General features: G+C 54.2%; 5 protein-coding genes and 1 non-coding gene across 6 annotated transcripts; 3 read left to right on the top strand and 3 right to left on the bottom strand.

Moving 5' to 3' along the window:
- Positions 1-431: 431 nt before the first annotated feature.
- B0H65DRAFT_157025 (armadillo-type protein) lies at positions 432-3,993 on the bottom strand. The gene is made up of 4 exons (XM_062821172.1): positions 3,928-3,993; positions 3,503-3,756; positions 674-3,430; positions 432-609 (listed from the first exon to the last, which is right to left on the bottom strand). The coding sequence occupies exons 2-4, from the start codon at positions 3,557-3,559 to the stop codon at positions 583-585; spliced, it is 2,841 nt and encodes a 946-aa protein (XP_062682908.1). The 5' UTR covers positions 3,560-3,756; positions 3,928-3,993; the 3' UTR covers positions 432-582.
- A 1,435-nt stretch (positions 3,994-5,428) lies between these two features.
- B0H65DRAFT_157058 (nuclear distribution protein pac1-1) lies at positions 5,429-7,379 on the top strand. Its single transcript, XM_062821173.1, has 3 exons — positions 5,429-5,826; positions 5,889-6,057; positions 6,145-7,379. The coding sequence occupies exons 1-3, from the start codon at positions 5,789-5,791 to the stop codon at positions 7,297-7,299; spliced, it is 1,362 nt and encodes a 453-aa protein (XP_062682909.1). The 5' UTR covers positions 5,429-5,788; the 3' UTR covers positions 7,300-7,379.
- A 2,874-nt stretch (positions 7,380-10,253) lies between these two features.
- On the top strand, positions 10,254-10,975 carry B0H65DRAFT_587732 (Beta/Gamma crystallin-domain-containing protein; the record flags this gene model as incomplete). Its single annotated transcript, XM_062830988.1, has 1 exon — positions 10,254-10,975. The coding sequence occupies one exon, from the start codon at positions 10,254-10,256 to the stop codon at positions 10,881-10,883; it is 630 nt and encodes a 209-aa protein (XP_062682910.1). The 3' UTR covers positions 10,884-10,975.
- Position 10,976: 1 nt separating this feature from the next.
- On the bottom strand, positions 10,977-12,810 carry B0H65DRAFT_557151 (Metallo-dependent phosphatase-like protein; the record flags this gene model as incomplete). Its single annotated transcript, XM_062830078.1, is given in 3 exon segments — positions 10,977-12,272; positions 12,291-12,437; positions 12,449-12,810. 3 exon segments carry the CDS (start codon positions 12,808-12,810, stop codon positions 11,099-11,101), a joined length of 1,683 nt encoding a protein of 560 aa, XP_062682911.1. The 3' UTR covers positions 10,977-11,098.
- A 400-nt stretch (positions 12,811-13,210) lies between these two features.
- On the bottom strand, positions 13,211-13,284 carry B0H65DRAFT_t209. Its single transcript has one exon. It is a non-coding gene; the product is annotated as a tRNA-Val (tRNA).
- A 2,155-nt stretch (positions 13,285-15,439) lies between these two features.
- B0H65DRAFT_157109 (uncharacterized protein) lies at positions 15,440-24,580 on the top strand. The gene is made up of 3 exons (XM_062821174.1): positions 15,440-18,693; positions 18,747-19,894; positions 19,947-24,580. The coding sequence occupies exons 1-3, from the start codon at positions 15,730-15,732 to the stop codon at positions 24,487-24,489; spliced, it is 8,655 nt and encodes a 2,884-aa protein (XP_062682912.1). The 5' UTR covers positions 15,440-15,729; the 3' UTR covers positions 24,490-24,580.
- Positions 24,581-24,591: the final 11 nt, after the last annotated feature.

Here is a 24,591-nt window from a genome sequence, read left to right on the forward strand (position 1 = left end):
AGTTGAAACTCAGGTCGATCAATATTCATGACCTAATGGCTAGCACATGGGGAAATCATGGAAAACTCGCTAACACGGATGATACATACTCGAGTACGTTTCCTCGATTTGATGTACACTATTATGTGCATCCATTATCCGGTCCTGCCTTGGTTATTAGTTATTGCATATTCCCTCTAATCCAGATTAGCCTCAGCCTGTCCCATACTACCTCGCTGACTGGTATAGTGCATGTTTTCTCCATGGAAAAAAAGCGCAAACTACAGCGAGAATCTCATTAAAGCTGGATGGAAGCAAGTGGCCTAGGAGGAGAAGGCAAGGCAGACAAGGAACATTCAGGTACAGGGGTATGAGGTGGGATTCCAATTCCTCTCTTTTTCCGACGCTAACCATGCGTATGCATTCTCCAAAAATATACAAATGCCATCTTGATCTCCTCCTTTCTATACCCGGTTCACGATACGTTCCACACACTTTAGTACATCGTAATGTGTACACTTCAACCGCAAGAGCATTCGTCATAGGTCGGACAGAGAGGGATGTCCCTGTCGAGACGGAATCTGTGAATCTCTGACAGTCCGACTATGGTCGGTTGAGACCTTGCTTGGCCTAGGTAGCAATAATAGTTAGCATCAATAAGTACCAAATGAGACGACCTAGATCAGCGACATACCTTCATCTGCTCTATCCGAGCCTTCAACTGACTCGTCACTTCCGCAGCCCTCTTCCAGCTCTCCATGCCACCCGCCGTACCACTCGAAGGAGCCTGCAGCCTGCTTGCGCCAGTCCTCATACCAGTCCTACTGCTGGACCGCTCAGCTCCGTAGCCACCGAAGCCCATGGAAGCGAGCGACTCGGAGCTCCTAGCCTCCTCGACCGGCTGGCGGAAGCCAGCAGGGGTACCGCGACCGCTACTTCCCCCGCTTCCTCCCGTGTGGTACCTGGGATCCGGGCTCACCTTCTGGTGGAAGCCGCCCGACATCATGCCATCGCCGCCGTTCTCCTTCTCTTCGCTCATGCTGCTGGCAAAGCTCATGCGGTTCCTATTTGCTGACTGTTGCTGGTAGCCGTTGTCGTTGTAAATACCGCCATCGTGGGTCGGGCTCATAACTCCAAGACCGATATGGGGTGAGCTGGGGCTGCCCGGCCGAGCACGGTTCGCGTGGCGTAGTTGATCCTCGGTGTGGCTCAAAGCTCGCTTGAGCCTGTCGAGCTCACGACGCAACCGGTCGTTGGTCTGCTCAGCGGCTTCGAAGTCGCTGCGGGCCCGGACCAGCTGCGTCTCCTTGGCCTTGATCGAGAGCACGTCCCTTGTATGGTCCTCAATCAGAGAAGCATTCTGGTTCTTGAGTTCCTGGATCTCCGACAAGAGTTTCGACCGATCGTGACGAGCATCATCGAGTTGCTTCAGCAGACGGTCATTGGCATCTCGGAGCTCTTCAAGCTCAGCCCGCTCAATGTGGGAAATGCCTGGGGTTGGGGGTGGCATTGGGGGAGTAGGGGTATAATCCATTGGTACCGGCTTGGCGAGTGAACGCCCAGCAAGGCCCCCTGGCTGAAGACCGCCACGTCCGAGTCCCATGCGTGGTGGTGCTGGCCGTTGCTCCTCAGGGGAAGGCGGATCATCAAGATCCATAGGCTCTGGTTCCGGCTCCGGCTCCGCGCGAGATGGCGGCGCAGCGAATGCCGACCGCTTCTGTGGGGCCTTGATACCGCCACCAAGACCACCGCCGGGGGCAGCGCCAGGAGCAGCACCACCGGGTTTTGGTACGCCTAGCTTGTTACCCAGACCACCCATGCGCGGGGGAGCGGCGGCGGCAGGAGCCGGTGTTGGCTGGGCAGGCGGCGCCGCCGCTCCAAATCCTGCTGGCTTTTTAGCACCGACAGGGGCCTTCTTGACGGGGCCCTTCTTTGCAGGACCCGGAGGCGGTGCTCGAGCTGCTGGCGGAGGCGGCTTTGGTTTATCCTTGGCCTTGACCTCAGCTGCCTCGTAGAACTCCTTGATCTTGTTCTTCCGGATGTCATCCAAGCCTTCGAGGTGTGGGTTCATTGCTCTTTCGCCAATGATCTTCATGATCGTACCCAAAACCTCGGCACCACCAGAACGAAGAGCTTCACTGCTTTCGGCAAGAAGCTTTTTCGCGCACTCAACCATGGTCGCAATCTCTTGTTTGCTGGGAACATCCTTCGTGGTGCGCAGGCACCGGACTAGGAACTTCATGGTACCTTCCTTAACTTGAGGGTTCTTGTGCTTAAGGAACTCGGTAATATCCTCCATGTTTTCCGTTAGATCAGTCGACAGGAAAACGGCATCCAGGGCAAGGCCCAACGCATCCGCCACTGTCTGCTTCTTTTCCTTCAGACGCTCGAGGATAGGCTGCATGACGGTGGCGCGATACTTGGCAAAGCCCCTTCGCAGACCCTTTGCGAGTAGCTCGATACACTGTGCTGCCTGCGTGACGACGGCAATGTTGGCGTCCTTCATACACTTTGCCAAGCAACGTGTGATCTCGTTAAAGTCTCCCTCCTTGATCCTCGGAACGTTCACAACAGCGTAAAGGGCCTCGCATGCCTCCTTTCTCTCCTTCCACTTCGACGAGGCGATATTGTCGAAGAAATCCTTTGGTACTTTGCTGATGATATCCTGCGGTTCGGCCAAATCGAATGCGTCGATTTCCCTTACTTCCTCTTCTTCAGGTGCGTCAGCCATTTCTTCATCTTCGTCACCGCCTCCTGCAGGAGCGGCGGCCTGCGCAGCTTGCTGTGATCGAAGAAGGCGCTCTTGCTTGGGAGCCCCTTCGGCCTTGGCCTTTTCGAACTGTGCTTCTAGATCGCTTTGTTGAGTCGGTTTGAGTTCGCCCCAGAACATGGGTTTCATGGCGTCGCGCAACCACCTGTAAAACTCGACTGTAAGGTTAGTAGCCTCGGCTCTTACATTCTTGTCGGCATGGCCAAAGACCTTGGGCAAGAACTTGAGCACGGGCTTGGGGTCTGCCGTCTTGCAGCCATAGTTGTGGAAGATGGCCGTTAGCGCAGAGAGCGCAGCAGCGACGACCTTGGGAACCTTGTTGGAGAGGACGGGAAGGATTTCTTCGATAACGGGGCCAGGAACGTCGAGTTCGATATAAAGAAGAAGCGCTTCGAGAGAGTTGGCCTTGATGGCAGGTCTAGTAGACGGGAGACCCTTTTCGACAATGGACGTGATGGTGTGTTGTCTCGACCGAACAGCGCCTTCACGACCGCCAAACTTTAGGAAGGCGCAAAGAGCAGCCATGCCCTCTTGTTGCGCAGCGACGTTGGAATCCGCGACAGCACCCTTCCACAAGCTGGGATCCTGGACGAACGGTCGGAATGCGGGATCATATTCATCGGGAGTCTTTTCGAATGCCTGGGCGGCCTCTTCGTATGCTGCCTTGCGTACTTTCCAGACCTAGCCAACGTTAACAGGGATTCTGGGACTTGTAAGCGCAACGAGAGGGACAAGCCTTGGACTGAAACGCACCTTGTGTACCCAACGGTCCGTAAGGGGCAAGGAGCTGAAGTCCTCTTCGTCACCCATGGTTGCGGTTTTTGGTGTTGTGGTTGTTGTCGCAGGGCTTTCGGTCTGTGGTATTTCAGGGTTCGATGGACATCGGGATTCAGAAGACAGTCGAGGATATCGTCTCGACGGGTCGGGGAGTGAAGGAAGGCTCGATGTGCTTTGACTGGCGGGAGTTGAGGTTGATGTGGTCTTGGAGTCGAACGAGGGTGGGCGACCTAGGGAGGAAACTCGCTTGATTAGTCTCTGAAGCGAAAGGGGTTTCCTAGAGCCGACCATAATGGGAACAAGAGGGTTATAAGAAAGATGTATGCCGTCACGGTGCCTGTTGGGGTGGCCTCTGGTGTCGATGGTGCTCACACGTCAGATGGAAGACAGGGAGGACTTACAGAAGCTATCGAGAGCAAGAAATGGGGAGCGAACAGAAGCTGCGACTTGGATGGATGGTGCAGTGTGTCAAACAGCTGTTTTGTTTGTTGTCGGCGACTGGTAACAATGAAGAGTCGCGCGTGCGCAAAGGAAGGAAGATATAATTGCTGCCGCGCTGTGATTGCGTAGTGTGGGCACGGTGGGTGGTGGGTGGGCGATAAAGATCGAAGGGACAGGAAGTTGCCGTGTGTTCCTGCTCGACTGCCCTGGTGTGCGTGTGTGATCCGCGGGGGGAGCGTATCCGCGAAGTAGAGAGATACAGCCGTGCTCGAGGTTGGAGGGCAGCGGCGATGTGGATGTATTGTTGTAGATTTGTTGACGGTGACGGGAGTCAGTTTGTGCTTCCCGTTTCGCGACAGGCTCTGGTTGGCGGGACAAGAGCGGACCACGCCGGGACGGGGAGCGACAGAGAGGTTCCCTCTGTTCCCCATGCTGAACCCTGACGCCTTGTGAACGCCCAGGGAAGTCCAATTGCCGACCCAAGCAATAACCCTTGCACGCCTTACCAGCCTTCTGTGGCTTAAGGGGGAGAATGTGGCTGAGCTGTCCAATCATCAGGCAGCCTCGTCTACTGACCGCTACGTGATGTCAATCAACCCCTCTTCGATCTACGCCTACTGGCCCGTTGCAGTCCGCCAGCGCCTATCTGCCAGCTGTCCATAAAGGGTCCTCGGTACCTGTCCTTGGATGTGTGGTCCTCCCTGACAACCCTGACAAGCCCCCTAGCAGCCCTAACCCCGACGGCCAAGCCTGTGACACCTAACCCTGAAGAAGCTGATGCGTTGTTTCTCTGCCCCGCCAAAAACAAGACAGTCCGCCCACTGAAAGAGGACCCAAACAAAGTGTTACAGTGGGTGAGCCGTCAAGTCTTTGTCGCTGCGGTTTCTGTCGAACGTTGCATGCCGGCCGCCGCATTGGATCGCAACCACAACGCCCACAGACACACAAGAGACTGGAGCATCTTGAACAACATCATTGACCACCAAACAGACAAACACCAAGTCTTCGATACCAGTACCCGTCAGATTGCGCTCAGCTTGCTTTCTATCTCGTCACGAACTATTCAAGCTGCAATCAAGAGCTCCATTCGCCTCGACTAGACGGGACTCGAATTAGTCTGAGAGAGGCAGAGACCAACCAAAAAGGGCACCAACGCAGAGCGCAGGGCAGCTAGAGACAGCGACAACTAAGTCCAGGGACAAGGGGTCCACTTTTAGGCGAACTCCTCACCGTTTGGGTTTGGATTTGGATCTGGATCCGGGATCAAAGAGAGGAGAGAAAGAAGAAAGAGAGCCACGGACAACTGGCACATGCAACCAGGACCACATACAACAACATCAACAACAACACAGCAACCCGACCACCACAACACCGCCGCCTACCTCACCAGGCTCACTAGAGCACATAAGCACATATAGGAGCAGCTCTCCCCGTCGACGTCCCGCGCTCAGACACTTAGCAGAGGTAGCTTGGAGTGCCCGTGTGCCGGCCAGCTCTCTGCTTCCCCCATCCCGCTACCTGACCGAAAGGAACCGGGCCTCCACCGAGATGGAGTATAAAGTCCTGATCTGCCAAACAATTCCGTCACACTAAGGCATTGCGATCACGATTCCCCCATAAACAAGTCAACAAACGTGCACGACAACTGTACCTACCCTTCGGGCGACGCGGCAGGTGGGCCACAACACGGACACGGACAACGGACAAGTCCTGGCGAACGAACCGACCGACACCGATCCCGACCCCGCGACAAACCAAAACATCACATCTTCTCCTCCCAAGACACGCCCCTTTAGCTGACCCGCCTCCTTGGCTGGCACCATGTCTCAAATATTGACCTCTCGGCAGGCCGATGAGCTGTAGGTTGCTACTTATACTCAAGTCGAGACAATGGCTAACTTGTTGTCCGCCACTCCTACAGACACAGAGCCCTCATCGCATACCTAAGTGCCGCCAACCTACCCAACACCGCCGCCGCCCTCCGAGAAGAACTGAACCTAAGCGAAGAGGTCTTTGATCCGGCCACGGCAAAGAAATATGAGGGTCTACTAGAAAAGAAATGGACCAGTGTAGTCCGACTTCAGAAAAAGGTGCGCATCCTGGCCCCTTGTCCGACCGCCCCTCCCCAGTCCCCCCCTCTCTCCCCTTTGCCAGTCGCTTACCCCCTTGTCACACAGATTATGGACCTCGAGTCGCGAAATCATATCCTACAGTCAGAGCTCAACGAAACGACGCCTACATCGCGACAGAACAAAGATCCCGTCGCCTGGCTACCCCGAGCACCTCCCCGACACACGCTTCAGTCACACAGAGATCCCATAACCTGTGTAGCATTCCACCCTGTTTTCTCGTCTCTAGCTTCCGGATCAGAGGATCAGACCATCAAGATCTGGGATTGGGAACTGGGCGAGCTAGAAAGAACTATCAAGGGCCACACAAAAGCCGTCCTCGACGTCGACTATGGTGGCCCCCGCGGAAACACGTTGCTAGCTTCGTGCAGCTCAGATCTAACCATCAAGCTCTGGGACCCCCTAGACTCGTATAAAAACATTCGGACTCTCCCCGGCCACGATCACAGCGTCAGCGCCGTACGGTTCATCCCTGGATCTGGTAACCTCCTGGTTAGCGCGAGTCGCGATAAGACACTAAGGATATGGGACGTTAGCACAGGGTACTGCGTCAAGACATTGCGCGGCCATGCCGAATGGGTGCGCGACGTATGCCCATCCTTGGACGGGAAATATATACTCTCTACCAGCGACGATTACACAAGCAGGCTATGGGATGTAACAATAACGAACCCCGAGCCCAAGGTCACCTTGATCGGCCACGAGCATGTCGTGCTGTGTTGCGCCATCGCACCTCCGGCCGCATACCAAAATCTTGCCGCCATGGCCGGCATCAAGAAACCACCTGCGACGAGCTCTGCCGAGTTTATGGCCACCGGCTCTCGAGACAAGTCGATCCGGTTATGGGATGCGCGCGGGACATGCATCAAAACCTTGGTCGGCCACGATAACTGGGTGCGAGGGTTGGTGTTCCATCCTGGAGGGAAATACCTCTTGTCCGTATCCGATGACAAGACGCTTCGGTGCTGGGATCTTACACAAGAAGGCAAATGCGTCAAGACGCTCGGGGATGCGCATGGCCACTTCGTCCAGTGCATCAGATGGGCCCCGTCGGTTATCAAGGATGTGTCGGTGAACGGTGAACATGGGGAACCAAACGGGACGCCAAAGAAGGGAGGAGCGGCTGCCACCCCAGAGGCTCAGATCCGCTGCGTTATTGCGACAGGAAGCGTTGACTTGAACGTCAGAATCTTTGCAAACTGATGCATACGCATGGCATAAGAGCAGCTAGAGCAGGACGTCTCAGGCAGAGAGAGCCCATGCACTGGAAGCAAAGACACAAGTTGTTGCTCAGCGGACCCTTGCTGATATCCACCGCTACCCGAGAGCTATTTCTTGGACGGCTGGCCGTGGTGCTAGCTACTACAGCACTTGCCCCGAAGAACACCATTGCTTTTTTTTGTGAACGGGGCTTGCTACTCGCACGCACCACAGCCCCTTGGATGAGACTCGAAGAAGCAAACAAAAAAAAAGAAAAAGAGACTTCTCGGCGGGCACCTCACGGGAGAGAGGGGTTTCGTCACGACTTCTACCCACCCACTTGAGCAAAAAGCAGGGAGGTAGTGTGACGGACGGGCAACCATTTTGCATTGTCTTCCCGTGAGACCCATCAAATGATAATGTTGCGCCTGATGGATGATGACTGATGAGAGATCTTTTTTAGAAAGCAAAGAAAGATGAAAGAGAAACAGTAGAGAGGAACGGAACGGAAACGCAGAGGGTTTGTAGATATGAACAGAATTCAATAGATACCCCAATTTTTGGACGACTTATAGTCGAGTGCCGGCTGTCGTCCAGCACATTGCGTGTGTTCTTCTTGGAGAAAGCAGCCCTTTTGGCTTGCGGACAAGTCTGAAGGGCATCAGATAATATGTCTCCTCTCCACGCCCACGACCATGACTAACCTGAAGGAATAACAAAGCAACAGCTTCTCCATTCTCGAAGCTAGCCGAAGGTTCACTCAGCCGGCGCCTCCCATGTTGGCATCATTTCTCTTCCCTTATTCTCCCCGCTCTTTCAGTCCCAAATCCAACGCTGTGCTAACTTCCTGGCTAGACACTCGCTTCCGACAACCAACTTCAAGACTCTTTGCACTTGTACCTCAAGCCACCAACCCAACCACCAAATTTTTGATCTACACCGACAACAAAAAACCAACACCATACCAACCATTTCTCAGCCGCAACTACATCCTGAGAAAGCCATGCATGCACCATTGCAACATCTTGCCGGCAATCCTACAGAAGAAGATCGGTATTAGGTAACTTGTACAACCCAGTTGCGAGCTGGTGGCACAAGGAGTGGGTGGGGATATGAAGTTGCTCCCCCCCTCCCCGTGGGGGACAGGGGAGAGATGGCACTAGAGGTATGTAACGGGTTACAGGTTACGGGCTCGGGTGTGATGTTGATTCCGAATTCCCTGGTCGTTGTTTATACGAAGCTCTAGGTACGAGTAACATATGGAAACGCGGGGAATTGTGTGGTTTTCTTCAGTTTCAGTCAGACCTTGGAGTTGAGGCTGGCTGCTTTGGTATTCCAACCCGGAGATGCTCAATTGGTGATAGGTATGGCATGTGAACATGTATACTGTATACTACCGGTTGGAAGCCCAGCAGAAGGGAGCGTCCCCTCGAGAATCCATCCATTGGACTTCATGTCCTGGACTCCACGGCGGTCAGTGTAGAAATCCCAATCCAGTAGGTCGAGTTGTTCTCTCTTTCGACTCCAGTTTATTCAGTCTGCTCTCCTCCCTCCTCCCTTGCACATTTCACGAACTGAACCTCAAACTCGTCACGAACCCCTCTCACCCCCTCATTTCATCACGTTTGTTCCTTCCGCAACTAGGCGCCTCGCCAGTCGCCACTCCCGTCGTTTGTGCGCCTATGTATGTCTTCTTTTAGGGAGTAGGTAACTACCTTGGCGAGGCGCCGTGTGTCCCCTGCCTCCTCCTCCTTCCCCCACGATCCTGCCCTTGTCCGCGCCTACCTGATCGACGCAGCTAATGGGACGGGAGGACCCGTTACCCGTGCGTACCCGACCTCCATAGATTATCCCGATCCATTACGTATTCTGTAGTCTGTAGAAGGAGTGCACCGGAAAGTCCCCTTCAACATGGAAGGTCCAATCGATCCAGAATGTCAGGCACGCCTGCCCCCGTTGCCACGAACGGTAATAGAAGCTGAGGTGCACTGCACAGGTTGTGCACAGGTAGTTGCGATGCCTTCGCCCCTCCTTATGATCCGGTCCCCCGAGCCAAGGGTGGATTTCCGGGTCATCTTCCTCTTCATCACTTCAATACAATCCACATACCCAGCCAGTGGTTGCATTGCATTCCATTTGCCTGACACAAAAAGGACACAAGCGGCTCTACTCAATCTATGGGCTTCGACAAGTTTGACGTAACAGTGTGTTTAGTTCGGGGGTGAACATCATCCGCCGACCACCACCCTACCTCACTCAACCCCCACCCCCCTTTCCCCATTTTGCCTATCGAGAAGAGAATTCTGAATTGTCATCGTGTATGCCAATCCATATGCAAGTTTCCGGAGTACGAGAATACAGGGACGGCTGTCCTCTGCGTGATGTGGTGAATGTGTCGCGCCAATTTGGCGTCAAGAAGCTGCGGTGGTGATACTGATGATGTGAGAGGATCCGATAATTGAGTCGGGAAGCGATGTTGACGCTGGACGGAGCTGTCTCATTGGATGTTGGCGTGATGTCAAGGCGAGGGCATCGAGCGGGGAGAGTAGACATGAAGCCGAAAGAGGAATGAGATGCTTGAACGATGGGCAGCCGATGACTTCGAGGTTGGAAAGTCTGAAAGGGTTCGCTGCAATATATGTGTGAGAGTGAAACACCAGTCACCACCTGCCGAGGAGGTCAAGGGGTGCTGGGGAAGAGGACGGGACACAGAATCGTACAAGTTTCGATCACCGCGGAGAAAGGTCCCGGTCCTCCAGCTCGACTGAGGTTTTCTCAAGGGACGAAAAAAGCCTATAAGTACTTCGTCGTCAACCCCATCCCAGTCTCGGTTTTCTTCTTCATCACACACACACACACACATCAGATAACACAAGACAATTTAACCTCCCAACAAGTTAACAAAAAACACCCTCACATATCCAAACCAACCACCAACCACCCACCCAAACCCCAAAATGGCACCCTCAGTCGACCCCTCCACCGTCGTCTTCTACCAGAAGAAGAACTTCGAGGGCTCCGGTGACACCTACGCCGTAGGCCAGGACGTCTCGGTCCCCGGCTCCCTCAACGACAAGTACCTCTCGGTGGCCGTCGGCGCCTCAGCCAAAGTGATTGCCTGGCAGCACTACAACGAATCAGGCCACTACCGGGAATGGACAGACTCCCAGGCAGACATCTCAGACATTGGCGGTCTATCCCGTTTCAAGGTCGTCGACGACGACACGCGGGCCATCTCTTTCTTGTTCAAAGACGCTACTGGAGGGGACGAGAAGCAGTATAGCTTGAAGGTTGATGCAAGGGACGTGGGGACCGTGATGCTCTACAGCACTACTAAGGATGGGGGCGAGTATGGACTGGTGGGGATTCTGCCGGCGGGTGGACCGCCGGTTACCACGGCGATTTATGTGAGGGATGAGCACTCGGGCGGGTATTTGTGTGTTGGATCGGTGTTTTTCCAGTGGAATGAGGAGAGCAAGGGGGTAGATGTGGTGGAGAATGAGAATTGGCCGAAGCAGTTGGAGCAGAAGAGGACGGGGAAGAGTAGCTTTGAGGTTACGTTGGTTGATAATAAGCCGTCGGAGTGAGGGTGAGTGGTGAAGGTAACTGAAAGGGGAGCTGGACGCTGGATGGCATGCACTGGATGAGGATAATGGGTGATGTTGTGATGTTTGGCGGGAAGCAAGGCTGAGTGAGATCTGGAACTGGGCAGTCTGCGAAGTAGAATCCAATTTGATATTCTATCATCGTCGCTCGTTTTCAATAAAGCACTAAATCATCAAGACAGAAGAACAAACACCCCCTAAAAGTCCTCCAGCGCCGGATCCAACAAATGCGTCTTTTCGTTCGTCGTGACCGGATAGCTATCCTGTCCATACGTCGCATTCAGCGTCACAGCCCCGACCACCTCACCATTCTCCAGTCGAACATGAGTCCTGATAGCAAACTCCTCGAGACCTTCTTGGTCGACAACGATCTGACGAGAGCCGCGAATCCAGCTACCATAGCCTCCATAGCCAGTGTGCTGGCCAAAGCAGAGGTCTACTCCACGTTGTCCACGTCCACGTCCATGTCCATGTCCGTTTCCTTCTTCCCCTTCTCCTTCTCCTTCGTCCCCAGTGACAGTGACAGCCTTCTGCCGAACAACACCAGGAACTTCTTCTCCATCCCACTTATAACACCAAGTATTTCCATGATCATGCCCCGAACAAAGTGCCATCATCCCGGGAGTAGAAGCAATGGCTTCCATAAAGGGGACGTCTTGCTCACCATAATCACAGCCCTCACCCTCGCCGCCATCAGGACACCACCCTTGCCCTTGCTGCGAAAGAGGCTGGTCGTCATTAATCCCCGGTTGGCGATGTGCATCTACACCTCCTTGCTGTCCTTGTTGTCCTTGTTGTCCTTGTTGTCCTTGTTGTCCTTGTTGTCCTTGTTGGAGAGCCAAGAAAGCGTTAGGCGGGATGTGGACGAAGGCTAGAGATGGGATGGGTCGACCGGCTTTGGCACTGATGGAAGCACTGGTGGATTTGAACCAGTCTACCACGGATTGGTGGACCCAGTTGGGCTCGGGGAGAGGTTGAAATTGGTTGGTTGTTGTGGAGGAGTCCCGTTGTTGTTGTTGTTGTTGTTGTTGTTGTTGTTGGTATTTGTTTCCGCCTCTGCTGTCGAAGAACCAGAGGATTAGGGACGGGGTTGTGGTATCGCAGTCGCTGGCTGTCGTCTGCTGGTTTTGGTTTTGGTTTTGGTTTTGGTTTTGGTTGAGGAGGTTTAGAGATAGTAGGGTGCTCGACGACGCCCACTGATACCACGACCTCCCCCCCTCTGTCTGTTTCCCGGTCCGGCACTCGGCGGGATAAACAGGTAAATAATAATTCGTCACCCCCACCTCTTTGTCATTAACCATTCTTCTTGTTCTCGAACTCAACCACTTTTTTTCTTGCTCAAACAACCCCTCCCTCGAGATATTATAATCGCTATCATGATTCCCGTACGTACTCGCCCACGTCAACCCCCTTCGCACCATCGGTTCCACGATCTGGTCCAGATATACTGTGCTGTTTTCGAGAAAGGTGTTGTCGCCCGAGATCAAATCCCCATTAAGCACGACGAGATCTGTGTGCGGTTCAGAGTCCAGCACGCTGTTCATCACCCGGATGGTGGAAGCGTCTTGGAGAGGGCCCATTCTTCCCAGGCGTTTTCGCCGAAGTGGAGGTCTTCGAAGATGGAGATTTGGAAGGTGTTGGAGGTACCCCTGGGGGAGAAGGTGAGGGGGGGTGGTTCGGAGAGGGAGGAGCGGGTGTTGTGGGTTTGGCTTTGGCCGTGGGTTTGGTTGGGCAGGGTGAGGAGAAAGAGGGTTACGGCGGCGACGAAGGAAGAGCCGGCGAGGAGCCTCTGCCAAAGTCGGGGATGGCGGCGGTACTCGATGGCGGGTTGGTGGTTGGTGTGGTGAGGTAGTTCGGGTGAGAAGTGTCGGGGGTCTTTTCGATCTTGGTGGCAGTGAGGAAGAGCCATTTTGTTAGAACAAACCTTGGGTGGAATGGGGTCTGGAGACGTCCTCACTAGGAGGGCACAGCTGAGCATCAATCTTAAATACGTTGTGCGATGTTATAGTTGTTGGACCGATTAACATCAAGGAGTGAAGAAGAGTGGAAATGAAGGCGATGGAATCGGTGAATATTGAATCGCTAAATACGAGATGATCTGTCAAATTGTCATGCCCGGTTAAGAAATTCTTGCACCGATGCGGCTACGAAGCCCGGTGGGTGACCGATGCGCGCATACATAAAAAATGCATCTCCAACAGGCATCACCAGTCTGCGGCTGTGGGCGTCTTCACATGTCACCAAAGCAAGTAGTGACAAAAAAAAAGAAAAAAAAAGAAAAGGAAATCGGGCAAAAAAGATGATAATCGTGATCCGACCCAGGCTCGATCTGGGGACCTTCAGTGTGTTAGACTGACGTGATAACCAACTACACCATCGGACCAATTGTTGAAATAACGGTTTCCAGGATGGCTTGATATTCCCTCACATGCGTTTGCAAGTTCTTCCATCTTTCCTGACTTTTTTTTCTGCAGCGAATGGACTCGACTGGCCTCGAGTGGGGACATGAAGACAAATTTAGGGGTCCGTTCAGGGGTCCAGGGGCGTTTGGTAGTGGAGCTGCTGTTCTCGCTTCGCTTACGGCGCTTTAGGGGACAAGGACTCCCCGGCCGGCGATGCTTCCTCCTTCTCCTCCGTGCCGCCGGGGACGATGACCTTTTCTTCCGAGCCCACGACACTCCGCCGATGGCCCGGGGCGGTGCGGAGCGGTGCGGGATGCGCCGTGGATTGACACTCATTTGCTAAGGCTGAATTTCAGTTGTCTGGTTGCGTAACCATCTACCTACCAGTTGGTCAGCACTTGATATCAGCAAAGAGAAACTGGGCGTGTGTGACTGTGGCGGACTGAGCCCCAAGGATTTGTCTTGCTAGAGACAGTTGATGGCTAGGCACCCAGGCTCGCCAGGATGTTGAGGCCCTCTGGTTTTGAGCATCTCCTGGATCTCGGACGGACTCGGAGTCGGGGACGGATGACCAGGCAGGCCTGTGGAAGCCAACTAGGTCAAGGGTCGCACATGGGGGTAAATACCTCCGAGTGATGACGGGATGCGAGGAATGAGACACCAATACGCGAGACGATATTACTTGCATTAGTTGCCGTGACTGGCACTCTTGTTGGTCAACAAGCGCGGGACCAACAGTTTCCAACTGGCAGATTCGACAAAGCCGGTGGTTGTTGGTTGAACCAAGGCGGACCAGACTCCCGGAAAGATCAAGGCCGGGCCCATAGAATGGTGTTTTCTCAGTCACACAGCATCCCGTGCCAACTTGATAACTTGTTACGGGGCCGACAAGCCGCCGACGGATGATTTTGAAAAGGATTATAGGACTATAACGAAGGGAAGCCATCGGACACCGGGAGATCCGGGAGGTGGGTGTACAAGACATTCATGTACAACGGCTTGATGGAAGTCAGCAACGGTCAAAATACGCCGAACCCATGTCTTTAGCCTGCCCTTCCTAGAAACAGCTCAGCCTCTCTGCATGTCTGATTCTGACCTAATGGTATGATCGAGGCTGTTAAGTACTATTCATCTCGTGTTAATTCAAAGATGGGAATCAGCAATACATGTTTCCTTTGTGGGAATGGGAACATGGTCTCGTCTCCTCTTCTGTCCGAAGTTCCATTATCCCGCTCAGGACGGTGCCGCCCGCGGACCTTCAGGAACGTGCTTACAGGGCAAAGCATCGCCGGTCTCGGGTTTTCTGTACCTACCTCTAGTCGATATAGGAAGGACTGTTGATCACGTTACACTTTCCACTTGATTCCAATCTTGGGGATGGATTGACATCGAAAAGTAAACAAAACTTACACTACAGGTGAGTGTCCACTGTAATAAAGTCCATGATCAGGTCTTGCCCCTCCTTGGTCTAGCCTCAGGGCGCTGCCAGTTGATCGACACAGGGTCCCAGCTGCGAGCACGGCCAAGTGGAGCCGAAGGCAGCTGTCCGAGTGGCATGATTGGCTGCCGCTGGGAGTGCACTAACAATTTTCCATGTCACGTTTGTCACCATCCACACTTTGACACGCACCGGTTCCTCTCCGACCCCCGTCTTCAAACCTCAAGGCTCCCGTCAGGTCTCGACACCCTCGACACCTCCACCAACGTCAGAAACACCAATCACCACCACTTTGGTCTCCTTTGCGCCTCCTTGTGATTCCCACCGTCCCGGACCGGAGTACCAGGAATGGCATGCTAGGCATGGATGATTCTTCTGCAACCCTGCGGCTGGTTGAGTGCTCCCCATCACTAGTTCTAAGTGCTACATGTTGGCGTCGATCCCCCTCTCTTAGAAGTTAGAGTCAGTCTTACCGAGTTCTTCTCTCTCGTCTCCGTCTTCTTCCTGCCACTGCTTCCTCGCTTCTTCCCTTTTACCGGGCCATGTCGTGTTTGCTCCCGACAACACCCTCCCAATCCCTCTCCTGTTTCACGTCGACGACATCGGACATTTACCATCGCCAAGTGGAATGATCTCGCGTCACCCCAAGCCTTGCCTTCGTGGACGAGCCAACAGCCAACACTGTGCGATGCCGACTAGCGCCTGACATCATTCCTCGACGTCTCCATCTTCTCCAAACAACCAACAACACCTCTTCACTTGTCTTTCGTTTCGTTAGGTGCTAATGGTACCCGGGGTACTGTTGCCACCTACCTTCTACTCTCCTCCGTTTCGTCGTCGTTGAGGTTCCAGTCCTCGTTCATGATACCCCTTCCCCTTGTTGTACTCTTAGTTTAATATATTCCTCTTTTGGCCTTTTCACACCTGTGCCACCCCTCCCCTTCCCTCCCCTTCCCTCCCCTTCCCTCCCCTTCCCTCCCCTCTCGCCATGGAAGACCCTTCGGCGCAAAAGGTCCTCATCCCGCGCATAGATACGCCTTCGACCTGGGTACAGATCGAGGAGGAAGCTGCCGAGAATAGGCTACTGTCGGTCGTTGCGCAGGTCCTCGACATCCCCAGAGAACAAATCCAGCTCCATGAATCCTTCAAAGACTTGGGCGGTGACGACAGGTCCGCCGTGGCCCTGAGGGCCGAGTGTCTGGAGGTTGGCATTGACATCAAAGTTTCCGATATCCTTCGCTGCCCGACCCTCGCCGAACTCCAAACCTGTATCATTCCCAAGTACGAGTACCCCGAGAACATCGAAAACATCGAAACCACCATGGTCCCGGTCGAACCTCTCGAAATACACAGGCCTGCGAGGCTGCCCGTTACCCGCGATGCGAATGCGATTGCGACAAAACACTCGCGCAACTCGAGCCAGGCCAGCTCCAGCTCGCAAGCTATACATATGACAGAAATCGAAAAGGCATTGGGGAATCAAAAAGAAATATCAAGGATAGCAACGGTGCGGCCAAAGGCAGGCATACTCGAAGGGAAACTCGTTGCCCTCTTCACCCTCTCCACCACTCACCCCTCTAAAGCCAGTTCATCCGATGTCAGCCTGATATCCCAGTCCAACTCCATCTTCGCCGGCACCCAAGTCACCTTTCTCCGAGAAGTCGCCAAATCCCTTCTCCCACCAGCCAGCCTGCCCGATATATGGATCGTCTTGGAAAGCATGCCCCTCACGGAATGCGGCCTTGTAGATACTCGACGATTGCGAACTTGGGTCCAGAACATGAACCAGCAGCTCTACTACCAGGTGTCCAATCTCCAGTCCCAAGTGCCGTTGGAAGAGCCCAAGACGGCCATGGAACGCTCGTTACAGAGGCTGGTAAGCAAGGTGTTGAATCTCTCCCAGGTCCAGATTGGGGTCAACCTTTCCTTCTGCCAGCTAGGAGGCGACGAGACGACTGCCATGGAACTTGTTTCCCGCTGCAAAAACGAAATTATGTACATCAATCCCTTGGAGGTGCTTGGATCCAACACCCTCTCCGAGTTGGCCGCCATTGCCGAGTCTCGAGGCATCCAGGAAAACCAGTGGGAGGAGGAAACTCGCGACTTCTTCGACCTGTCCCCAATGCAGCATTTATATTTCGAGTCCTCTATGGGCGGAGACCTGAACCGCAGATCTGCTGGCGATGGGAGTTACCGCTTCAACCTAAGCCTATTTCTCCGCTTCAAGAAGGACGTCTGTTTTGAGGACGTTGCGGCCGCTCTGGAAGCGGTTGTTGCCCACCATCCAATGCTTCGATCACGCTATAGTCGGGGGCCTGATGGCTGGATGCAGCTTATTTTGCCTGATGTCGCAGGATCGTACAACCTCCGCCGCCACTCGATATCCTCTGATCGCGAACTTGATACCATTATCGGACAAACCCAGCTCTCCATCGACATCGAGAGGGGACCGGTCTTCGCTGCCGACTACTTTACCACCCACGACGGACAGCAGCTGATCTATCTTGCTGCTCACCACCTTGCTGTTGACCTACCCTCATGGCGCATCATCATCCACGATCTCGACGAGCTTCTGGACTCGGGAAGTTTTCTGTCCCAAAGGTCGATGCCCTTCCACAAATGGGTCGAGCTGCAAAAGTACGATGTCCAAGGGAGAGACCCAAAAGAGTTCGTGCCCTTCAAAGTCCAACCGGGAGATTATACCTTTTGGGGTCTGCGAGAAATCCCCAACGCGTACGGCGACACGCAAGACATTAGCTTCGCTCTCAGCTCGGAGCTGACGGCGATCCTGCAAAGTTCTTGCAACCAAGTTTTCAAGACTGATACGGTCGACATCTACCTCGCTGCGCTCATGTTGTCGTTTGCACAAACATTTCCCGATCGGTCTGTGCCAGTGGTTTGGAATCAAGAGCATGGTAGGGATATGTGGAGGTCTGACATTGACATTTCCGAGACAGTAGGGTGGTTCACAGCCCTGTGCCCGATAGCCCAAAAGGTAGAAGGTACAGATGACTTCATCGACGTTCTCCGACATGTCAAAGATACGCGCCGGTCAATACCAGCTCATGGATCCAAATATTTTGCGTCACGGTTCTACAACAACGCTGGGCCTGACACCTTGCGCCCCGACTGGCCGTTCGAGGTCATGTTCACCTACGCGGGCTCGCTGCAACAACTAGAGCGCATCAACGGCGTGATGGAGCAGTTGCCCCTTGCAAGCCGATCATTCGACTCCCCGACTTCGGATATTGGGTCGAAAGTGGGCCGCGTAGCTTTGTTCGAGATCAGCGCCATGCTTGACAAAGGTATCGCCAAGGTGTCGTTCACATATAGCAAGTTCTGCAAAGATCAGATTCGCATCGCGCAATGGGCCCATAACTATGAGCACCTGCTTCTCGAGGCGATTGGCAGGCTGAGGTATCACCCTCATGAGCTAACGCTTGCCGATGTTCCGCATCTTGATGTCACATATGAAGGTTTGACGAGATTCAACAAGCAGCGGGTAGCGGGTCTGAAACTGGCAAGCGTGCAAGACGTCGAAACGATCTACCCGGTGACTGCCGTACACCAGGCCATCTTGATCAGTCAAGCTCAGCGACCAGATACGTGCTATTTGCATGCCATCTACGAGTTTGCGTCACCACATGGCGACTCTATCGATATTGCCAGGCTATGCAACGCGTGGCAGCATGTATGCATCCGGCACCCAGCCCTAAGAACCGTCTTTACCGAGAGCGTCAGCGAGACGGGATTGTGGGATATGGTGATCCTCCGTCGGGCATCCCCGGATATGCTCTTCATAGATACAGCCCCTGCAGAGGATCCAGTGTACGAGCTCGACAACCTCCCAGATCTTCGACCGACGGACAATAAGCCGCTCCACCGCTTGACGGTGTGCAGAGCTCCGACCAGGACGTTCATAAAGCTGGATATTAGCACCGCGCTTTGCGATGTAAGTTTGTTCCCACTTTCCTGTTGTGCGCCTCCAGTGCTTACGAATTGCAGTCCGTCAGCATTCATCTCATTTTGCACGATCTTCGACGAGCCTACGTCACCGAAAAGGCCATTCCCGAACCTGCTCACTTTGGGTACCCTCACTACATGCAATTTCTGAGCGGAATACGTCGTGGATCCAGCGTTGGCTTTTGGCGTGAGAGGCTTTCCGACGTTGCGCCATGCATGTTCCCTCGACTTGCTGTGTCGCCTGATGAGCAGCGCTTCGTCAACTCGTTTTTCGACTTGGAGATCACGTCCTACGAACTGTCCGGGTTCACCAGATCCCACGCAACCACTGTCGATGCGATTATCCGTTTGGCGTGGAGTCTTGTGCTGCGATGCTTCACCGGGTCAAATGCTGTGTGCTTCGGCTACCAAACAAGCGGCCGCGACACCTCCGTTCCCGAGCTACAAGATGCCGTGGGCTCGTTCGCCAACATTGTGGCCTGCAATTACGAACTGACGTCGTACACACCCCTTAAGATGGCGCTGGAGGCCACTGAAGATCAACTTACAACTAGTTTGCCGCACCAACACTTCACCATGGCCGAGTTGGAACATGCTATGGGCATGAAAGGTGGCGAGCATCTCTTCAACTCGTGCCTAACATTCACCGAAGAGCCCGCAGGACTAAATAGCAAATTCACGACGAGGACAAGCTTTGAACTCAAGCCCCTCTCGCTCAAGCAAACGTCCGATGTGGACGTACTCGTCAATACGCGGTTTGCTGGGGGAAAGTTGGTGGTCGACATCGGACAACGGGTCATGTCCGAAGAGCAGGCCCTCAACGTGGCCAATACCTTTGGAAAAGCGATCCGCACCATTCTTTCCGCGCCACACAGTTCCATTGGAACAGTCGACCTATTCAGCGACCGTGACTATGCCCAGCTGTTGGCCTGGGGCGCTGACTCGCCATCTGGCCATAGCACACGAGCTGAGACCCTTGTTCACGACCTTGTAAGCAAGCAGGCCAGCGCTCAGCCAAACTCTCAAGCCGTCTGCGCATGGGATGGAACTTATACGTACCGGCAACTGGATGAAGAGGCGACAATCCTAGCCCATCATCTAGTCGATGTGGGCGTTGGACCACACTCGGTTGTGCCTGTAGTCATGGAGAAGAGTCGCCTTGCCATTGTGGCAATCCTCGCTGTTCTCAAGTAAGTCCTGCCCACCGCCGTCCTCATCGCTTGCTAACCTGTGCCCCTCCAGAGCTGGTGGCGCGTTTGTCCCTATCGATGCCTTGGAACTAGGCTTGATCCAACCTATCTTTGAGCGGCTTAACTTTTCCAGGGTCGCGGTCGCTTCGGAGCGCGCTGCTCTGGTTCTTGGAAACCTCTTCGACGATGTTGTTACCCTGAACGATGGCCTGATGCACAGTCTTCCCCGAGATCGAAGATCGCTCACCTCGATGGCTACACCTTCCGATCCAGCCTGTATACTCTTCTCTCGCGTATCTTCGGGCGAGGCTCGAGGTGTTTCCTTCAGCCACACTGCACTGTCCACAGCACTTCTGGGTCAAGGCCCCGCCGCGAAGATTGGACCCTTGAGTCGCGTCATGCAACTCTCTTCTTTCAATGTTGACATCTGCGTTTCGGAGATCCTCACCACACTCGCTTATGGAGGATGTGTGTGTGTGCCGTCTGCGAACGAGCGGCTCAAGGATCTTGCAGGCGCTGTCAACCGTATGCAGGTCAACTGGACTTATATGACGCCACACCTCTCCCGTAAAGTCGATCCGACAAAGGTGCCGACTTTGAAGGCGGTGTGCTTTAGAACTCGGAGCCTGGACGAAGACACATACAGTGCATGGCACGGTAAAGCCAACATCATCTTGGCCTATGGGCCACACGATATCTGTCCTCTGGGTATCTCCTTCCTCGAGGTCGTTGGGGTAAATCAACTTAAAAGTGTCGGGCGCCCGTTTTGCGGTAGCTTCATGGTCGTTAATCCCGACGACCGCAAGAATCTGGTCCCCGTTGGTGCCGTCGGAGAGCTGGTAGTGGAGGGGCCAACCTTGGGTTGCCATTACCCTAACAGGGAGTCTACCTTGGGGCCAATGTCGCCACTTGGACCGTCTGCGGGCAACACGTCACGGTACTTTAAAACTGGACACAGAGTTAGGTATACTGAGGGTGGGTTGATGGAGTTCATCTCTCACAAACACGAGGACGTTGGCATCAAGGGAAGGCCAGTAGATACGGCGCAGATAGAGCAGTATCTTCGACGGTGCCTTGGACAGGGAGTTGATGTCCTGGTAGACAAATTGCCCTTCCGAGGCACGGATGATGCACCGATATTGGCCGCCTTCATCGAGTTCGGGGATAGTATCCTCGACGGCGAAGACGACCTGACCTCATTGGGCGCGACAGCTAAGGAGCAACTGCTCATTGCTAGGCAGCTTGTCGAGATTGGATTGCGAAGCAATGCCGCTCCGCCCGGAATCCCGTCAATCTTCATCCCGGTAAAGCATCTTCCGATTACCCCTTCACTCAAGGTCAACAGACGTCGCCTCCAGAAGATGATCAGTGGGTTGTCCAAAGAGAAGCTCATCGCACTGTGCAGTGCCTCGACAGCCAACGACGCGAAGCTCAGGTCTTTCAAGCCTCTTCCGCTGACAGACAGTGAAGAGCGAATGAGGGTGATCTGGGCAAAGGTCCTAGGGGTAGAGGAAGCTCGTATCCGTGCTTTTGACGGCTTCTTTGGTGTTGGGGGTGACCACGTGCTTGCTGCTCAGTTGGTTACCGCCTGTCGGCATGAAGGCATATCGATCTCAATCGCCGATGTCCTCCAAAATGTCACACTCACCAAGCTGTGCAGAACAATGTCGCCCGTTGAGCCGCTGCAGTCCGACAGCCCAGTTTCCCTGCCCGTGTTAACCCCTTCCTCCGCTGCATCTGACCCGAATGCAGTCAAGCAAGTCCTCTTGGAGAAAGTCATTGCACCAAAGGTAGGTGTCGATGCCCACGGCATCAAAGACGCCGCCGAAGCAACCTCGACGCAGATTCGACATATGGAAACCGGAATGCTACGCGGCCGTGCAAACATCAACTATTTTACGTTCATGTTTACTGGCCCTGTCGATGCTAAGAAGCTGGAAGATGCGTGCTTGACGCTTGTCACCATTCATCCCATCCTTCGTACCGCCCTTGTTCCGCACAACCGAAAGGTGTACCAAGCTGTGATCAAGTCAGCTAATGTCGAGTTCAAGAGGCACACCTGCCCCACTTGGAGGTTGAACACCGTCATGGAGAAGTCGATCCGGAAAGATCAAGCCTCACCGGTAGCCTTTTGCTCTCCCGTGACCAAGTTCATTTTCATCGATGGAGGAAAGCAGTCGATACTCATTCTTCGACTCTCCAAAGCCCAATACGACGACCTCTCGATGGCGCTTTTCGTCAAGGACCTCAAGAAACTATATGATGGGACGCAGAACCCACCTCGTCGTCCGACCTACTGTGAATTTGTCCGGTCCGTTCAGCTGGCCAACTCGCAAGGGGCCGAGGAGTACTGGAAGAAACTGCTTGAAGGCAGCACAGTCACCCAGATAGTCGAGCATTCTTTGCCATACCGGGTGTCGGCGAACACCAAGACGCTACGCCATGTGATGCCTCTCGGTTCATTATCCAGCCTCGGGATCTCTTACGAGACTATCCTGAAAAGCGCATGGGCAATGGTTCTTGCTAGTCTCTCAGCCTCTTCCGACGTAGTCTTCGGCGAGCTTGTTGACGGCCGCCACGTCACACTATCGGGCAACCAGTGTGTAATGGGGGTCATGGGGCCAACAGTCAATCAGATCCCCGTCCGGGTACAGTTCCCAGATACGCCGCTTACACCGTTGGGCCTGCTCCAGTACGTCCAGACGCAGCGGATATCCAGCATACCCTTCGAGAACCTGGGGACACTGAATATCGTGGAGAAGTGCACCCCATGGCCGTACTGGACTCGCTTTAGCACTCTGATCCAGCACCAATACGAGGATACGGCCATTGTCCCCGCGGAACCCAAGTCCTTCCATCTCGGTACTGCCTCGTGCAAGTTTACCGTTGTCGAATCCAGGGCTCAGGATGTTCCTGATCTGTTCATTAGATCAATTGCACGCGGAAACAATCGGGTCGAGTTGTCGGTCACGTTCTGTGTCGATCGTGTCCCTGAGACGTTTGCCGACGACGCGCTGCGAATGGTCTGCGCCACCATCAACCTTCTCACCAGCGTTAACATCATGCAGCCACTGATCCCATCCGGCTACCAATACAAGAACATGGAGAAGAGGATACCACTTCCGCTTAGAGACTTGTTGGACGCATGCACGGCGCACACCAATGCCGGTCGGTCAGATGCTGTCAAGGCGCTGATAAAGGATCAAGAACGTGGTATTCAGACCGTCATCTCCAAAGCGTGGACATCGGTCATCAACCCTCGGGCTCTGGGTGTCCCTGAAGCGCAGGTGCACATTGCTGCCTTCTTTGATCTATGGGGAAGTCTCATCCCAGCAGCCCAACTGACAACACAATTGAACCGCGAACTGCCCAAGGCCAACATTTCTGGAGTCGATGCCAGCGTCGCAGTCACGATGGAGGAGATCGTGGAGAACCCCACCATGGTCAAGCAGTTCGAGCTAATAGCAGTCAAAATGAAGAACAAATCTAACGGCGCCAGCTCCTCATCATCATCACCTTTGCCTTGTAAGAGCAAGGACAAGGAGAAGGGCAAGGACCCTGCCGTCGACAACAAGCCAACATCGAATGACAGCACCCGGCTTGCTCCGATCCAAACCGTCGTCAGTAGAAAACCTAGCATCAACCTCGCGGTTGCCAGTGTCAAGGGAACCTTCCGCCGCTTTGCCTCTACCGTTGGCCGTTCGGGCTCGGAATCGTCGGCCAAAACCTCGTCATCAGCTTCCGGCCAATCTACCACCATGGCCATCGGCATCGCTTCCGCCATGGTCGCTGAGCTTGTCTCTCCCTTTTCTCCAAACGTCGTCAGTGCAAACATCAATGCCCGCCTCGACGTTCCTGGTCGCCAGCAACAACAACAACAGCAGCAGTCTTCTCAAATGGCACATCCCAGACAACCAGCCTTCGACATGACCCTCAACAGCCCCGTCGACCCCATAGAAAAAGACGCCACCGAAGAGCTAACCGACTCCGACCCCTCCTGGCGCTTACCCCTACTCCCCGGCGCAGCTGTGGAACTTCCCCCTTCAGGGATTGCTTCCAGAAGAGGGACGGAACACACGATCGGCTCCTCCACATCGACAACTACTAGCATGACGGAGGACGGGAGCGGCAGTGCGCGGAGTAGTCGGTACAGCGGCGAAGAGGGAAGGGGGTATGGGGATCAGGTTACCCCTGTCTTGCCGGTGCAGCTCAGGATGAGTGGTACAAATGGGAACGGGAACGGGAAGGTCCCGGCGGTGATCGATATCGCGGCTGCGAACGGATCCTGGAGGAGGGGGGGGACAACAAGTGAGGCGAATGATCTGGTTAGTCCGTTAAGTCCGTTAAGTCCGGGGAAGTATGGGGGACGGCTTTTTGGTGGTGCTGCTGGAAGTATGGCGGGTGATGGGAAGGGGAGTGCAAGCGGAAGTGCAAGCGTCAGTGGACTGACGGTGAGGGTGTCGCCTGTTACTACGCCGAGTAGCGCTGGGGGGATGGCGGAGGCGTTGGCACAGGGACAGGGACAGGGACATAGACGGAGTGCGAGTGGGGGTGTATTGATGAAGAAGATGGGTATGTCGAGTGTTGTTGAGTGAACGGATGCGGTGCGGTGCGGTGCGCTTGGGGGGTCTAGAGGGCTCAGAGCGGTGTTTTATTTGCTTGTAGCGTGGTGTTTGGTGTTTGGTGTCAGGAAGAAC

This window comes from Neurospora tetraspora (assembly GCF_033439725.1).
Source record: "Neurospora tetraspora strain CBS 560.94 chromosome Unknown B0H65scaffold_3, whole genome shotgun sequence".
NCBI classification, from domain to species: domain Eukaryota; kingdom Fungi; phylum Ascomycota; class Sordariomycetes; order Sordariales; family Sordariaceae; genus Neurospora; species Neurospora tetraspora.

Excerpts from the sequence above, each read along its gene's own strand:
- B0H65DRAFT_157109 (XM_062821174.1), top strand. The coding sequence starts at position 15,730 with ATGGAAGACCCTTCGGCGCAAAAGGTCCTCATCCCGCGCATAGATACG. Across the intron at positions 18,694-18,746 it reads TTAGCACCGCGCTTTGCGAT|TCCGTCAGCATTCATCTCAT; the intron begins GTAAGTTTGTTC and ends TACGAATTGCAG. Across the intron at positions 19,895-19,946 it reads GCAATCCTCGCTGTTCTCAA|AGCTGGTGGCGCGTTTGTCC; the intron begins GTAAGTCCTGCC and ends GTGCCCCTCCAG.
- B0H65DRAFT_157058 (XM_062821173.1), top strand. The coding sequence starts at position 5,789 with ATGTCTCAAATATTGACCTCTCGGCAGGCCGATGAGCT. Across the intron at positions 5,827-5,888 it reads TCTCGGCAGGCCGATGAGCT|ACACAGAGCCCTCATCGCAT; the intron begins GTAGGTTGCTAC and ends CCACTCCTACAG. Across the intron at positions 6,058-6,144 it reads TAGTCCGACTTCAGAAAAAG|ATTATGGACCTCGAGTCGCG; the intron begins GTGCGCATCCTG and ends CTTGTCACACAG.
- B0H65DRAFT_157025 (XM_062821172.1), bottom strand. The coding sequence starts at position 3,559 with ATGGGTGACGAAGAGGACTTCAGCTCCTTGCCCCTTACGGACCGTTGG. Across the intron at positions 3,431-3,502 it reads CGGACCGTTGGGTACACAAG|GTCTGGAAAGTACGCAAGGC; the intron begins GTGCGTTTCAGT and ends AACGTTGGCTAG. Across the intron at positions 610-673 it reads CTCGGATAGAGCAGATGAAG|GCCAAGCAAGGTCTCAACCG; the intron begins GTATGTCGCTGA and ends ATTGCTACCTAG.